We start from the raw sequence: 15,062 nt of genomic DNA, 5'->3' as shown, positions 1-15,062 counted from the left end.
GTACATTTGAAGGACACATTACTGAAAGAAAAAAACAAACACGCTGTAAAGCAAATATCTATCAGGATATTAAGTCATGAATTAAATGGTACGGTGGTGACTGCCGCAGTTAGCGCGGTTACCACCTCAAAAAACGAAAAACACAACAACCAAGCAGTGTGGTAGCTGTTGTGAAAGCGCGATGTAATAAAGTTGAGTTGAGCAAGACACGGGACGGCCGAGAGAGCGTATTCAAGTGTCCGAGCAGGACGCGAACGCCTCCTCATCATCAGCGGACCTGCTGCAAGTTGCTGCAGACACCTGCAGGAGCCGAACCGGCACCGACGACACGAGACGAAACATGGGCAGCGGTGACAGCAAACTTCACTTCAGGAAGGCTGTAATCCAGCTCACCAGCTCCACTCAGGTCAGGCCAGACAAACGGACCGAACCGGGTCACGGGGGGGGCGGCTACCGTAGGGCAGCCACACGACGCCAACAGATGGCACAACAACGACAACACACACGCAATCATTTTTGGTCCACCCAAGTGAAGCTTTCGCAAATAAAAACGTAAACATACTGTATGACACGTGACTGACTTGCAGCTGTCAGACAAACAACAAATTTGACAAATAAATGATGTTGATTGACAGGCGCGAATCAGTCAACTGTTTCCCCTCATTCGACTTGATCACGCGCACACGCACACACTCTCGTCTCAGAACAACACACTTTTTGCCGACTTTAGAGTTGTGTTTTACCCCAAACGAGGGTATATGACACGTGACTAAACGTGTTGATTGACGGGTGCTGCGTAGGCCGTGGAAGCATCGGACGAGGTCTTCTGGGACCAGTTCTGGGCCCAGCCGTCCATGTCGGTCCAGGACATCTTCGCCTTGGTTCCGCCGGCTGAGATCCGTGCGCTGAGGGAGGAATCTCCATCCAACCTGGCCACATTGTGCTACAAGGTGTGTGTTTTTTTTTTTTGTTTGGGTTATTAATTAAAATTCTGAAAACCCATTTGTGTCACGATTAACTTTAAAAATACACCATGCGTAAAATAGCTTTTAATTGTTATTCAATGCTCAGGCGGTGGAGAAGTTGGGCCGGGCGGCGGATCGTGGCTGCCCGTCGGAGCGAGAGCGCGTCTCCGTCCTAAACTGCACCCGTCTGTTGACCCGCGTGCTGCCCTTCGTGTTCGAGGACGCCGACTGGCGAGGCTTCATGTGGGCCGGCCTGCCTGCTGCCCGTAAGCAAGTAGGCACCCAGCCGCTCAGCTCAGTCGCTCCATTCCCTGATGCCACCCTTGCTGAGCATCCGGACTTACCCTTCACACCTCCTCCCATAGCCCCTTAGTTCCTCCCTTAACACCCATTCACACTCCTTTAGTCCCCTTATCACTCCCCCTCTTACTGCCCCCCCCACCCATCGCTTGTTCTCTAGTTACCTGCTTGTTACAGTCCAAACACAGGTTCCATTGTGGCTCTCCCGCACCCCCCAAAAATCTGACATCCTCTTTGCATGAAGGAACTCTTCCAGTCACAAGTCACACATTACAGTTGGCCAATCCCAACGTCTCCTTTGCCTTCACTTCATGTTTCCTGCAGTGTTGCCACGACAACGACAACAACAACGACGACGATGACGACCCCGATGGCGCTCGCCCCCTGGCTGAGTCGCTCCTCCTGGCCATCGCCGACCTTCTCTTCTGTCCCGACTTCACCGTCCAGGGCCGTAAGCGGGGCGGGCAGGCGAGTCATCCTCCGCTACCCACAATGCATTGCATTCTAGAAGCTCGGCTAACCATAGCTTTCAAGCAAAAACATTGCCGCTTCTCACTGTTGATTTTATGTACACCCTGCAGCTAAAGCTAACAAGGCGTGTTGTTTGCTCACACCACTAAACTACTTGTGAGCTTAGCTGTTATCTCATTAGCTTCTTCCGTAGTCAGTTTGGAGCGGCCATGTTTGACTAGCAGGCGGGGAAACTGGACAGCCTGAGTAAACACACCAAGAGTCCACAAGAAGGGGGTGCGCAGGGTGGGGGCAACCCCCCCCACCCCCAACAACAACACTGTGCGGAAGGCAGCCTGATGTTCACTCGTGAGATAACACAATATTCCACATTCCTCCTGGATGTACAACATTGCAGTTATTCCAGAATATTGCAACCAAACACACAAAACTTCCAGAATATTCCTGATGGACACAAAGCATTTCAATTATTCTCAAATATTCCGCGTGGATAAACGACATTTGAATGATTCCAGAACAAATAGGCCTGGGCACTCATGCTAGCTGCTAACAGCGCGCATTGTGGGCCACAGGAAGTTGTTGGAGACGCGGACGCCGCGGTGGACAGCTGCGAGTTGATCTGGGAGGCGGGCGTGGGCTTCTCCCAATCGCCGCCGCTCAACTCCAGCCACGACAGAAACAGGTGAGCGAGGCCCCCCCCCCCGCCGCATCTGGTTACCGTGCTTTTTGCGTCAAGGTGGTTTTTGTGCTTTGGAGGGCGGAGCTTCTCAAGCTGCTGCTGACGTGCTTCTCCGAGGTCCTTTACCTGGTGCCCGCCGAGCATCGCGTCAACCCCTGGGTGCTCTTCTTCTGCTCCGCCGCCAACAGGTATTAGTGTGAGCGTTTTCATCGTGTGTGAGAGCATTTCAATAGTGCGTGTGTGTGTGTGTGTGTGTGTGTGCGTGTGTGTGTGCGTGCACGCGCAGACACGCGCTCCCGCTATTCACGTCGCTGCTGAACGTGGTGTGCGCCTACCAGCCTTCAGGATGGGGCTTCCCTTACGACCACTTGCTCATGTCAGACCAGCGCCAGCTGCTGGTGGAACAAGCGCTTCAGGTTCTCATGGTCGCGCTGGAGCAGCGCCCACCCCGCGCCGCCGCCGAGGACGAGACCGATGTGAGGATGACACGAGGGCCGTGTTGGGAACAGGCACGGCTCAAGGATGTTTTGTTTTCTTTCTCTGCGCTAAAGGGGGGCTTGACCGATCCAAAATAAAGTATAAATTTTAGAATATCAAATCAAATGCTTTGACTGAAATGTAAAGTCCACAATATAAAAAATCAGTCAAAAGCGATTCAGGAATCAGTGAATGATTTCCAACACAGCCAAAGTTGTGTTTTATTTTCTTTTTTTCCAATCGGGGAAACCGAATGAATGTTTTGACACCCTCTTGCCCTGCAGTTGGGTGGTCCTGAGAACCAGTTTGTCAACTTCCTGTCCAGGATCCACCGAGAAGAGGTGAGGAGGCGAGATTCATTTCCACTGCTGCCCGTACGGTGATATTTTTTCATTTTATTTTATTTTATTTTTTGTATTTTAGGACTTGAGCTTCATCCTGAAAGGTGTGAGCCGGCTCCTCAACAACCCACTGGTGCAGACCTACCTGCCTAACTCCACCAAGAAGATCACCTTCCACCAGGAACTGCTCGTCCTGTTTTGGAAACTCTGCGACTTCAACAAGGTGAACGGACGCCCAAAAGCCTCCGTCCGTCCGTGGGGAACGATAATGCCAGTCCTCAATGTCGTGCTCATGCTAAAGCTAACTCTAACTCTAATGGTCAGGCTAACCCCAAGGGAAATGCGAATATTAGCTAAAATGCTAATGCTAACCTAACCACAGTAATAATTCTAACGCCTGCGTGCTTGCACAGAAATTCCTCTTCTTCGTGCTGAAGAGCAGCGACGTTCTGGACGTGCTGGTCCCCATTCTGTTCTTCCTCAACGAAGCCCGCGCCGATCCCTGTGAGTGGCTCGACTCACCCCGACCTCCCCCCCGGGTAAGCCCCCAAGTCCCGTTTACACCCAGAGTGTCGTTGGCAGCCGGTGCGGGCCTGGTCCACATGGGCGTCTTCATCCTGCTGCTATTGAGCGGCGAGAGGAACTTTGGCGTACGCCTCAACAAACCCTTCACGCTGCGCGTCCCCATGGACGTCCCAGTTTTCAGCGGGACGCACGCCGACCTGCTGCTCGTGGTAACGCCGCCGCCGCCGCACGCGCGCCAAAGAAACACGGGAGCCCGAGGGGGGCTTTGACTGCTTGCAACGTCCTCCGCAGATCTTCCACAGGATGATGACGTGCGGACATCGGCGACTGCAGCCGCTCTTCGACTGTTTGCTCACCATCATCGTCAACGGTGAGCGTCCGTGTCCGTCGTTTGTTCATCTTGGCGCGGTCACGTGTCCCGTCACCTGCGGCTCGTGTTTTTTGTGGGTCCGTCATGTCCTCGTCTCGCGTTTGACCTTTGGCTGTCGTTTGCCGATCATTTCCATCATGTGTCCCGCGTGTCATGTGGTAGTTTCTCCATACCTGAAGAGTTTGTCCATGGTGTCGGCCAACAAGCTTCTGCACCTCCTGGAGGTTTTCTCCGGGCCGTGGTTCCTGTTCTCGGCCCCGCACAACCACCAGCTCGTCTTCTTCCTCCTGGAGGTTTTCAACAACATCATCCAGTACCAGTTTGACGGTCAGCAAACCCTCACCTTAATCGCACCAGACCCCCCCCCCCCCTCCCCTCGCCAGCAGACCCTTACGGACCCCAAACCGCTGTGCCCTGGCCCTCCTCGCAGGCAACAGCAACCTGGTGTACTCCCTGATCCGGGGGAGGAGCCTTTTCCAACGGCTGGCCAACCTCCAGGCCGACGCGGCGTTCATCAACAAGGCGCTGCTGCACAAAAAGAAGAAAAAAAAGAAGAGCGCCGATTCTTCCCACGACAACTCTGCCGGCACGGAATCCTGCCCGAAAAGCCGACAGGAGGAGTTGGACCTGGCCGGTGCCCTGGAAGCCGCGCCAGATCCACATCGCACCTGTGAGGAAAACGCTTTCAGTATTTATGCAATGTCCTTGATAAGGAGGCTACCCCCCCCCCCCCGCCCCCCAAAAAAATCATTTTGTCCTTCAGTTCAGTGGACGTTGTCCCCCTTCCTCAGTGAGCCACGCGAACTTAAGTCGTTCTCTGCAGAGGAGAAAGAAGAGCTGTCTTACTCGTGAGGACAAAGAATGTACTCGTAGACCTACCTCTGACCTCTCTTCCGTCAGGGATCCACAACATCACCGAGAAGTCCCACGTTGGTGATAACGGCGCTGTCGATTCGGACGGCGCGCGGACTGCCGCCGAGTGCAGCGTCGTGGGCGGGGCCAGCGACACCGAGCCCAATTCGGAGAGGGACCACGAGGTACGCAAGTCAAGAGAGAGTCCCTCAAAAATCCCTTTGCGATAATTAGGCGAGCAACTGCGTTTGGAAGCATTCCGGTTTGTCTGAATGAAACGTCTTAACTTACTCCAGCATAGTTCCCGCTGCCACAAAAACGGGTTGATGGAGTGTTGAATGGTGCCCCGTCGACGGGAGCGACTCTTTTTGCCATTCCAGGAAATCAGGAGATCATCCGATAGTCACTCTTGTAGGCCATCAAAGAGTGAAGGTTGTCTTCTGCCCAGCACAGCCTCAGGATTGCCCAATGTGGTGTTTTTTTAGGGCACGCAGAAGGAGAGCAAAGGGGGCATTCGCCTCCCAGCCAGGGCCTCGGCTTCGTCGCCCTGGAGCCCCACGCCCGACTGGGTCAGTCCGCGTTCTTATATCAACAGCAATATCGTGCTATGGGGAAAATTAAAAAATCGAACGTGTCCCTCGAGGACAACATTTGAGGCGGCTGATTGTGATTTCAGGTGCTGTCGTGGAAGTCCAAACTTCCCCTGCAGACCATCATGCGACTTCTGCAGGTTCTGGTGCCACAGGTGGAGAAGATCTGCATCGACAAGTAAGGCAAAAGTCCAAGTCACCTTTTTGCACTGTGCTGCCGTTTAAATGTGTTTTTTTTTCTTTTTTTACTTTGCCAATATGTGAAGGAAGACGTTTTGAAAAAAGAAGTTATCTCCACTCACAACACTTTTTCTTGGGGACAACAGGCCACAAGGCGGCGCCAAATATTCGCCGTAAAAGGAGTCAGAAAACACCAGATTCATTCTTCTCGCTTAAAATCGTGCACTTTCATGTAAACGGGTTTTTTGTTTGTTTTTACTCTTGTATTTGCCAATATATGAAGACGTTTTGAAAAATGAAGTGCCTCCATTCACGACGACACATTTTCTTCAGACCACCAGGCCACAAGGAGTTGTATTTTTATTCCGTTGGCTTGATGGAAAAAAAAAGGTAATCGAGAATAGTTATTTTTAAAAATCAGCAAACACGTGAATTCATGAACGTTCGTGAATTCAATTGTAAATATTTTCTGGGTGGACATGAATTATTTGCAACACACTCCCGTTTTGGATGTCGGACATCTTTTTACTTCTTCTCGATGGTCAGGGGTCTGACGGATGAGTCCGAAATCCTGAAGTTCCTCCAGCACGGGACCCTAGTGGGCCTGTTGCCCGTGCCGCACCCCATCCTGATCCGCAAGTACCAAGTGAACGCCGTCACGTCGTCGTGGTTCCACACATACACGTGGGGGGTGGTTTACTTGCGGTGAGTCGGCCGCCCGTCTGCTCAACGCTGCTCGTGTGCGCGCGCGCGCGCGACTCACTTGTTGTTCTGGTCGCCGTAGCAACCTGGATCCTCCCATCTGGTACGACACCGACATCCGACTCTTTGAGATCCAGAAGCTTTAAGACGACGACGACTTCTTCGTCATCGCCTTCACGAGGAAGACGTGCAAAAAAAAGACCGAACAGTCGTGAAATAAAATGGCGTGAAACAAGCCGCCGGTGTTTCTTCGCACTTTGTTGTGTTGTTTATGTGAAGAAACAAGCAGAAGTCACAGCACATTATTTCGACAACAGGAAAGGTTTGAGAGGCGGGTAAATGCTGACTCAAGACCAGGTGGGCCGCATTTGCACTTGAGGTACCAAAAAAAAAAAAGTCACATAAAACTATTTCAAATGAACAACGTGGGACGTTCCAGGAAAGAGAAGACGGGAAGACGGCAACGATCAGCGCATGGTTGGGTGTTTATTGATCTGGTTGTCAACGTGACCTTTGAACTTTGCACCGCGCGGCACGCTTCTTGCGGAACAAATCGGCAGACAACATGGACGGGGAAGGCGGCACGGCGGAAGCGAGTAAGGTGAGGAGCAAGGATGGCGAGGAGGAGAGCGCCATGAAGGAGCTGAAGCGCAAGGTGGAGGCGGTGGTGAAGGCGAGCAGCTGGTGGGAGCGGAGGGGCCTCGACTGCGCCATCTTGGCCGGCGCCTTCGCCGTCTGCCTGCCGGCCGGTAAGTCATCCCCTACGTCCCGCGGAGACGCCCATGAAGGAATGAAATAACGTGATAGGAATGCGATTGAAGGTCAAGAGCAAATGTGTTCTTTTTCCGTCTGTCTTCCTCTATCCCTCATTATCCCCCATTGAACTTTTTTTTTTCTATCTTGCTTTCACCATTCCTCTTGGTCTGTTTGCGTGGCCTTGTGCTTTATTGATCTTTTGTTGCCCTCCAGTGAACTTGATTTCGACTCACCGTGGCGCTTTGCCTCCATGTTACCTGTTGCTTAGTGTTGCCATGACGACGCAAACCCAAAGTTTGTGTGCGGCAGGTTTCCTGCTGCTGCGTTCGTCGGAGGCGTTGCGGTTCGCGTGCGGGCTGCTGCTGATGGGCGTGGCCCACGCCGTCATCACGGTGAAGGGGAGCCACATGGCCAGTCACGGCGCGCTCAGTCAGTCGCCCGCCGCCAACCGATTCTGGGCCCTCTTCTTCATCGAGGTCAGGTTCTTCCTTCTGCCCGTGACGATGGTCTTGTTGCGTTGATTTTTGTCTCATCGTTGTCGATGACGATCTCGTCGTTTCAAAACAAATGGCTAGCCGGCATCATGGTAAACAAAATGCTTCCGGCGATGGATTTGATGTAGTCGAGGATGTTTTTGATGCTGTCGTTGACGGCGGAGCAGATCTGTGGCGCGTTCTCGGCGCATGTGACGGCAGCGGGTCACTTGAAGCTGCACCACGCTTACACCAACGTGATCGGCCTGGGCGACTCCAGCGTGTGGAAGTTCCCGCGCCTTCCCCGACTGCTCTACCTCTTTGTGGCGCCTCTTGCCATGCCCGTCATCACGCCCCTCGCTGCGCTGGGTCGGTACGCCACGCTGTGTGTGTGTCTTAGTCAAATTATACATGTTCTTTATCAACGTGTTGCGCAATTGACGCCTTTTGCACCCGTCAGCTGAACTGGGAAGCGCGTCGGCTGTGCTGTTGCTGAGGACGGTGCTTCTGATCCTGCTGGGCGTGGCCTCGCACTTCTGGCTTCTGCTGGCCGTGTCGGGCTTCCGCTCGCCACTGGGCGCCGGGCTGTGCATGTTGGCCACGAGGGCCATGTTCTCCCTGCCCTTCATCCACGTCAACATTTTCCAGGTGAGGAGCCAAAGTGTTTTCTTGGATCGCCTGGAAGACGTTGAGCAAATATAAAAGACAATTAGTGTCACAATAAAGGCGTAAATATTCATCAAAATGAATGAGTGGTTTATGTGACTGGATTTCAACGGTGGGAAAAGTTGCATTTTGATGGTATGTGACCTAAAAAAAAAGTTCTTTTGCGTTTGTCAGCACATTGGCTTGGCCATGTACAGTCGTAGTGCTCGGCCGGCGCGCCTGCTGCAGATGTCTCACGGCGTCCTCAACCTCCCGCGCAACGTCCTGCTCGACTGGACCTTCGGACACTCGCTGATCAGCTGCCACGTGGAGCACCACCTCTTCCCCTTTCTCTCTGACAACATGTGTCTCAAGGTTAGCGCACGCCGCCACAGCAACAGATGTGAGATAGCTACAAGTTGGGCTTTCCATGTGCGTGCCTGTCAGGTGAAACCGGTGGTGCGTCGCTACCTGGCCGATCAGAATCTTCCGTACCAGGAGGACGGCTACTTTTCCCGCCTTCGTCTTTTCTTCCACAAGTATCAGGAACTGATGGTGGCCGCTCCGCCCATCACGCGGTTGGTTGGCATCCAGTGAAAATGGCACTAAAGCCGCATTGGTAAACATTTTTCTGCACGATTTATTTTGTATTGTAGCTCCTACGGTGTTTTGCTCACACAATGGCTGTTCAATAAAAGTTATCAACCATCAATTGAAGAGATCTCCTTTGATTCAAACAGGGATGCTACATTTGTCACTGGAAATGATTGGCGGGCACACGTTTGTGTTCAAAAGTCGGGCCTTTGAACGCAAATGTATTTGGGTGTGGATGTTGTATATTTGTTTACGAAATAGAGACACAAAATAGGCCAATAAACGCGTGTACACCATATACTGTAGTTTAAGACACTTTTAAACAAAGCGTGGTTAAGGTAGCAAAATTTAAGAAGCACTTCCGGTCTGTGCTCTTATTGTGACAGTGAATTGGTTAAGGTAGCAAAATTTAAGAAGCACTTCCGGTCTTATTGTGACAGTGAATTAGTGCCATTTCCGGTACTGGACTTCGTGACGTGACAAGAACTTTATAATCATTACGCGATAACGTGGTTACGGTAAAGTTTGCAAAAAAACGCTCCCACAAAACATTTTGGTGGGAAATATTATGGCCGCTTCTGACAATGTACTTAGAGACACGTTAATAAGATGACATAACTCACTGGTCACCAACGCACTCTCTGAAACTCAACACCGTTCGTGCGCTGGCTCCAGATTTCCTCTTGAATTTCCCCTTGTCTTCCTTTGTCTGCTGTATTTCGAGCAACATGTGACACCGTGCATGCCGAAGTCACATGAACTCGCTTTTCACCCAACAACGTTATGCAAAGTATGCAAATGAGTAACCAAAATAAATGTTAACATACTAGGACTTTGTGGACTTTCCTATACAATGATAAAATAACATTTAAAAATGGTATCAAAATAAAACTTACTTTTCTGAGACTCAAGCTTCAAGTGGGCGATGCACGAGGCAACTTGGTGGGCGGTCCCGGCCCGCCCTCAGTGACGGGTCGGTGTCCATGTGCGTTGTGTTTACGTGTGCAACAGGATGTAAGAGAAAGTAAATTTGTCTCCTGTAACACCTGCACGGGTGGGGCAGCTTGTTTGTGCCGATTGGGTGTGCGCGCGTGTTGCACTCCAGTGCAGGAATGCGAGCCGGAATCTTGTCAGCCAGGTGGGTCTGCAGCCAGTTTTGGGCTCCGCCCGCGTGGGAGTCGAGGGGGCCGGGCTCCCCCCTTTTGTCAGTGACGCCACCGAGGCGTGGCCGCCTCTCGGCTCGTTTGCTCTCGTCGTCGCTCGCGAGTCAAGAAGTGAGACGACTCCAGCTGCTCAGACGGCGACATGGAGCCCGCGCGAGATGAGCCCCAGCAGCGGGACGCCGCCTCTCAACGAGGTCCCGAAGGAGACTCCCAAGGAGCGCCCCGGGGAGAGCCCCAAAGTGGCTCAGAAGGGGTCCCAGAGGGACGCCCGCAAGCGGAAGAAGCTCCTGACAAGCACTTGGGTGAGGAGCAAGAAAGCATTTCTTCCACATCCTTCATGTCCAGCTAAATCTTCATATACTCGTACGCTCTGTCGGTTCTGGTGACTAACTTTCATAAACTAGTAGAACAACTTTTCTTTTTTGAATGAGTAATGTTGATTTTTGTTTTCCAGTCCTGTAAATTTCTGCACACAAGAACAGGTTTGATGTAGGACAAATACTTGTTAGCAGTGTGACAAAACTGCACGCTAGTTGACATCTGCTCGGGTTAACCGTGTCTTACTAGTCCCGTTTTACTATGACGACAAGTTTTAAGCCACTAATACACAATCAAACCTTCCTGGTAAACTACTGCGTTGCACTAGTAACATTACTCGTCCCAAGTAGTGCCTGCGTGTCCTGCTAGAGTAGCCTCCTGGACCCGACTCGATGCATCAAGTGGTGTTGCCTCTCTCGTGATATGTGACTAGTGAGGATAAAGAAGGTCCTCATACGTAGGTGTGAGCCGCACGTAACCGCAGTTCGTCGGTGTCTGCATGTGCAGTGGAGGAGCAGCAGCAGCAGCAGGAGGAGGCAACAGAGGAGGAGGAGGACGTCTTGGACGCGGACGTGGACGCGGTGGTGTGCGACTCGTGCATGGAGCGTCCGCGGCGGGCGCTCAAGTCGTGCCTGACGTGTTTGGTGTCGTACTGCGAGGCGCACCTGCGCCCGCACCTGGAGAACGCCAAGTTCCACAACCACCGTCTGGTGGCGCCGCTGCGCGACATCGAGCGCCGCACCTGCGAGATCCACAAGTGGCCCCTGGAGCTCTTCTGCCGCGCCGACGCCTGCTGCTTGTGCCGCGACTGCTTGGCCGATGACCACCGCGGCCACGACACCGTCCCCGTCGCGCAGGCGCGACGCCAGCTCGAGGTAGGTCGCGGGCGCCGTCGCTGCCACTACGATCCACCCCAAAAAGTCAACACGTCGACATTCTATTTGATGATGAGGTGAGGTGGTCACGTTCGGTCACTGGATCGATCGGCACGTGACCCCTTTCAGGGACAGCGGTTACTACAGTGGACAGGTTATTATGTTATCAGGTTACAGGGTGCATGAAAGGGTTAAAGACACTACGACCAACCGGAAATGTCCACAAAATGTCGTGTTTAAAGCACAGGAAGTTTCATGGTATAATGTGTTCAATTTCACGATAAACATTGACCAATGTCAACATTGTCACATGATCAGTTTCATGTCGTGACGTGATTCATTTCGCCTTCCAACGTGACAAATTTATTGTTGAGAAGAAGGAAATGAAGATGGCAAAAGAACATCAGGTCGAACGTGTTGCTCTTAATCCTTTTCTGATTGTTCGAACTCATTTTCAAGTTGATTGATTGGATGATTGACTTTTTTGTTTGCTTGATTGGTTGATTGTTAGCTTTTTGGTAACACAACACTGCGGCACACGAGCACCTTCACTAAAGAGACACACACACACACACACACACACACACACACACACACACACACACACACACACACACACACACACACAAGCTTAAATGAGGAATGTACCAAAGATTGTGACCCAGGATTGTTTCGACAGAGCTGTCAAACTCGTTTCATTGTGTATGGGAATAATACTCGGCCTGCATAAGAAAAAGTTGTCCGTCTGCACCTCAGAGGGAGCTGAAGGACAAACGTGGCGAGATGACCAAGACGTTGACGGCAGCGGAGAACGCCATGGACAAGCTGCAGCTCAACACCGTCTCCATCCAGAACTCGGTGACGCAGGTGCGCGCCGTGGTCCGGGCCGAGTTCGAGCAACTGCGGACGGCCGTGGAGAAGGCCGAGAGGGAGGTGAGCGAGATCCTGGAGGCCGAGGAGAAGCAGGCGCTCGGGCAGGCCGAGGGCATCCGCGCCCACCTGGAGCAAAGGTGCGGCGAGCTGAACAAGACGCGGGCCCAGGTGGACAAGCTCTCGCGCAACAAGAACGACGTCGACTTCCTGCAGGTGATCTGCACACGCCATTTATATTGTTGGACGCCAAAATGTTCAAGTGCGACAGTTTCTCTTGATCCTCCTGACAAGAAAGAAGGGAAAAGATGACTCCCGTGTCTTTGCAGGAGTATTGCGAGTGGAAGAAAGAGGCGTCTGACATCTCGCTTCCCGGCGTCTACATCGGGCTGATGGACGGCCTCAAGTCGATCAGCCACGTGATCGCCGAGGCCACGCAGGAGCTCTGCGCCACGCTGGCCACGTCCTACATGGACAAGGTCAGGGAGACGTGCAACACTGGTGAGTGGCCAGAAAAAAGCGACGGATATTTGGATATTTGAACACAAACGGTAGTGCAACACTTGTAGACAGACAACAGCACTCACAGACGTATTCTTTATCCTCTGCTAGAGTCAGTCGCAACATTTCTTTGTGCGTCTCTGTGTGTAACATAGCTTGCCCAGCTTGCCAAGGTGCGGACATTAAAAGCAGCTGCACTGTGTCCATTGAACCGAAGCAAAAAAAATAAAAAAGGTGTGGTAAAAACTGTTGAGAAGCAACAACAACAAAATCAAAACAAAACAAAAAGCATCTCATTTCAAGGATTTGTAACTCTGGAATGAGTGAATGATTTCGAATGCAATCTAGGTCCTCTCAATGCAAATTCTTGATGATTCCCAACACTGCTTGAACGTCTGCAGGCGTGTTCTTACTCGTGTGGAATGTTCCGCCTGCGTGTCAGGGGTAAAGCTCAGGTGTGGAGCGTCGCCCCTTTCCAAAAATGTCTCGTCACTCCGGTGAAAAAGCAGCCGACCCCCGACCCCGCAGCAATTTTTCCAAGGTTTCTGCGTCAGAATGTCAGCCATCCAGGTCGCGCTTATTCGCAAAGGTTGGATGGAGGCAAGTCGGCGAACGTTTAGAAGTGACGCAGACTTTTGGAATGAAGGTTAACCATTTTGACCAAACAAGAGTTGCCGCCATTCAATTTGTGTTTACTTTCCAAGAAGTGTTGCACAGTCAGTCGCCGAGCGGTTCGCAGGTCTGACTCACAGTTCAGAGGTCGGGCATTTTTTTTTTTTTGATTAAGTGTGACTGACAGACCGCAAAAAAATGTGTGCTTCCTTTTCAGACAATGTTGGAATTAAGACGACGGTGCAGACCATCGTTGCAGCCAGACAGGGCATGACCCTTCCCGAGCCGGTCACGCGGGCCGATTTCCTGAAGTGTAAGTGTGCCAAAAGACGGAGCATGGAGAATAAAAAAATAAATAAATCGCCATTACAAGATAATAGCGCAAAAAGAAGCCTTGCACAAAACTCTTTCTCCAAACACTCAAATCAAGTTTGATGTCCTGCAGACGGCGCTCAGGTGAGCTTTGACGCCGACACGGCTCACGTCTTCCTGCGTTTGACCGAAGACAACCGCAAGGTGACCAACACCACGCCCTGGCAGCATCCCTACCCCGACCTCCCCGAGCGCTTCCAGGACTGGCGGCAGGTGCTGGCGGTGGAGAGTTTCTACCTGGGCCGCCATTACTTTGAGGCGGACATCGGCGGCGAGGGCACGCACGTGGGCCTCACCTACAAGAGCATCCAGCGCAAAGGCGGCGACAGCAGCGGCTGCATCACCGCTAACAACTTCTCCTGGTGCCTGCACTGGAACGGCCGCGCCTTCTCGGCCTGGCACAGCGGCGTGGAGACGCCTCTCAGCGCGGGGAACTTTACCCGAGTCGGTCTGTATGAAAGAGCTTTCGACCTTTATGACATACAGTGTACTCTACGCATTTGATCAGTCACGCCAAAAATATAGACCAATGAATTTGCTTTGGAAATTGTTAAAGGGGAACTCAAAATCCACCCGTTTTTGTCACCTGCCTGAGACTGAAAATGACATCACAGTTGATCAGGGCTCAGGTAACGACCAATCATAGCTCAGCTTCAGCAAACAGGTGAGCCGTGATTGGTCCAGTACCAGTACAGTGCCCATTTTTGAATAATTAGAATTTTCTGTCATTTATTTGATGGTTCAGTTTAGGTCCAGGTTCCATGTATTTGTACCATGCACATGGACCTAAAGCTGGATATCAAGACTTTGTACTGAAGGCTCCGACGTGTTCCCGCAGGGGTGTACGTGGACTCGGCCGGAGGCCTCTTGGCCTTCTACGGCGTGGACGAAACCATGACGCTCATCCACCGCTACGAGGCCGAGTTCCTGGAGCCACTCTATCCCGCCTTCTGGTTACCCAAGAAGGAGAATGTGGTGGTTTTGGTGACACCTGGCGAGGCCTTGCCCCTCAAGAGTCCCTCTCCGCCCACGTCCCCCAAAAACGGCGTCCCTCCTCCGTAAAGGCCGTCCATCTTGCGGGAAGCGTACTGCTGTGTGTGTTACTTGCGACGAGGGAGGAAGTGTCAGTCTATTTATATCCTGTCAACATGCACACACTTCCTTCATGTCTGCATGGAATTGCTGAGAATGAAACGCTGCATCCATGCACGAACCCCAACATACTTCAAGGACAAATAAACTCACGAATTAAAGTATACTTATGTGTATATCAGTGTTGATATGACAATTACACAGTGTAAGTACCTGTTTGCTATAAACTTGAATTAACTTGGAATGAACTCATTGAAAGGTTTACACTCCCAAATGGATCCTATTTATTTTTGATTAAAACGGGTCAAGACAATACTTCATGACTGAAGATGACACTAA

The 15,062-nt window shown here is 51.8% G+C and overlaps 3 protein-coding genes across 4 annotated transcripts; all 3 read left to right on the top strand.

Moving 5' to 3' along the window:
• The first annotated feature begins 13 nt into the window (after window positions 1-13).
• On the top strand, window positions 14-6,687 carry hid1b (HID1 domain containing b). Of its 2 annotated transcripts, XM_019874419.1 has the most exons (19): window positions 20-406; window positions 801-950; window positions 1,072-1,239; window positions 1,590-1,733; window positions 2,309-2,418; window positions 2,493-2,603; window positions 2,702-2,891; window positions 3,177-3,233; window positions 3,316-3,456; window positions 3,647-3,737; window positions 3,816-3,967; window positions 4,050-4,128; window positions 4,291-4,455; window positions 4,559-4,798; window positions 5,029-5,165; window positions 5,466-5,549; window positions 5,657-5,748; window positions 6,297-6,455; window positions 6,535-6,687. In XM_019874419.1, exons 1-19 carry the CDS (start codon window positions 341-343, stop codon window positions 6,596-6,598), a joined length of 2,400 nt encoding a protein of 799 aa, XP_019729978.1. In that variant the 5' UTR covers window positions 20-340; the 3' UTR covers window positions 6,599-6,687. The 2 variants fall into 2 exon arrangements, with proteins under 2 accessions (XP_019729979.1, XP_019729978.1); XM_019874420.1 differs by lacking the exons at window positions 5,029-5,165; window positions 5,466-5,549; window positions 5,657-5,748; window positions 6,297-6,455; window positions 6,535-6,687 and adding an exon at window positions 4,892-5,022 and having other exon boundaries at window positions 14-406.
• On the top strand, window positions 6,667-9,034 carry fads6 (fatty acid desaturase 6). The gene is made up of 7 exons (XM_019874422.1): window positions 6,667-6,809; window positions 7,013-7,201; window positions 7,518-7,684; window positions 7,870-8,050; window positions 8,142-8,329; window positions 8,522-8,701; window positions 8,774-9,034. Exons 2-7 carry the CDS (start codon window positions 7,018-7,020, stop codon window positions 8,921-8,923), a joined length of 1,050 nt encoding a protein of 349 aa, XP_019729981.1. The 5' UTR covers window positions 6,667-6,809; window positions 7,013-7,017; the 3' UTR covers window positions 8,924-9,034.
• Window positions 9,035-10,041: 1,007 nt separating this feature from the next.
• trim16 (tripartite motif containing 16) lies at window positions 10,042-14,967 on the top strand. Its single transcript, XM_019874421.1, has 7 exons — window positions 10,042-10,385; window positions 10,909-11,276; window positions 12,033-12,362; window positions 12,476-12,647; window positions 13,477-13,572; window positions 13,705-14,079; window positions 14,470-14,967. Exons 1-7 carry the CDS (start codon window positions 10,226-10,228, stop codon window positions 14,691-14,693), a joined length of 1,725 nt encoding a protein of 574 aa, XP_019729980.1. The 5' UTR covers window positions 10,042-10,225; the 3' UTR covers window positions 14,694-14,967.
• The last annotated feature ends 95 nt before the right edge of the window (window positions 14,968-15,062 follow it).

The sequence above is a fragment of the Hippocampus comes genome, unplaced genomic scaffold, assembly GCF_001891065.2.
Source record: "Hippocampus comes isolate QL1 unplaced genomic scaffold, H_comes_QL1_v1.1 scaffold279, whole genome shotgun sequence".
In the NCBI taxonomy this organism is placed as follows: domain Eukaryota; kingdom Metazoa; phylum Chordata; class Actinopteri; order Syngnathiformes; family Syngnathidae; genus Hippocampus; species Hippocampus comes.
The sequence above is the reverse complement of the archived record's forward strand: the minus strand, read 5'-3'. Positions and strand labels throughout refer to the sequence as shown.

Bases quoted from the DNA above. Each gene is read 5' to 3' on its own strand.
- trim16 (XM_019874421.1), top strand. From the start codon at position 10,226: ATGGAGCCCGCGCGAGATGAGCCCCAGCAGCGGGACGCCGCCTCTCAA. The intron at 12,363-12,475 runs GTGATCTGCACA...GTGTCTTTGCAG, and splicing joins ACGACGTCGACTTCCTGCAG to GAGTATTGCGAGTGGAAGAA. The intron at 12,648-13,476 runs GTGAGTGGCCAG...CTTCCTTTTCAG, and splicing joins CAGGGAGACGTGCAACACTG to ACAATGTTGGAATTAAGACG.
- hid1b (XM_019874419.1), top strand. From the start codon at position 341: ATGGGCAGCGGTGACAGCAAACTTCACTTCAGGAAGGCTGTAATCCAG. The intron at 2,604-2,701 runs GTATTAGTGTGA...GTGCACGCGCAG, and splicing joins TTCTGCTCCGCCGCCAACAG to ACACGCGCTCCCGCTATTCA. The intron at 5,749-6,296 runs GTAAGGCAAAAG...CTCGATGGTCAG, and splicing joins GAGAAGATCTGCATCGACAA to GGGTCTGACGGATGAGTCCG.
- fads6 (XM_019874422.1), top strand. From the start codon at position 7,018: ATGGACGGGGAAGGCGGCACGGCGGAAGCGAGTAAGGTGAGGAGCAAG. The intron at 7,202-7,517 runs GTAAGTCATCCC...TGTGTGCGGCAG, and splicing joins CGCCGTCTGCCTGCCGGCCG to GTTTCCTGCTGCTGCGTTCG. The intron at 8,702-8,773 runs GTTAGCGCACGC...CGTGCCTGTCAG, and splicing joins CTGACAACATGTGTCTCAAG to GTGAAACCGGTGGTGCGTCG.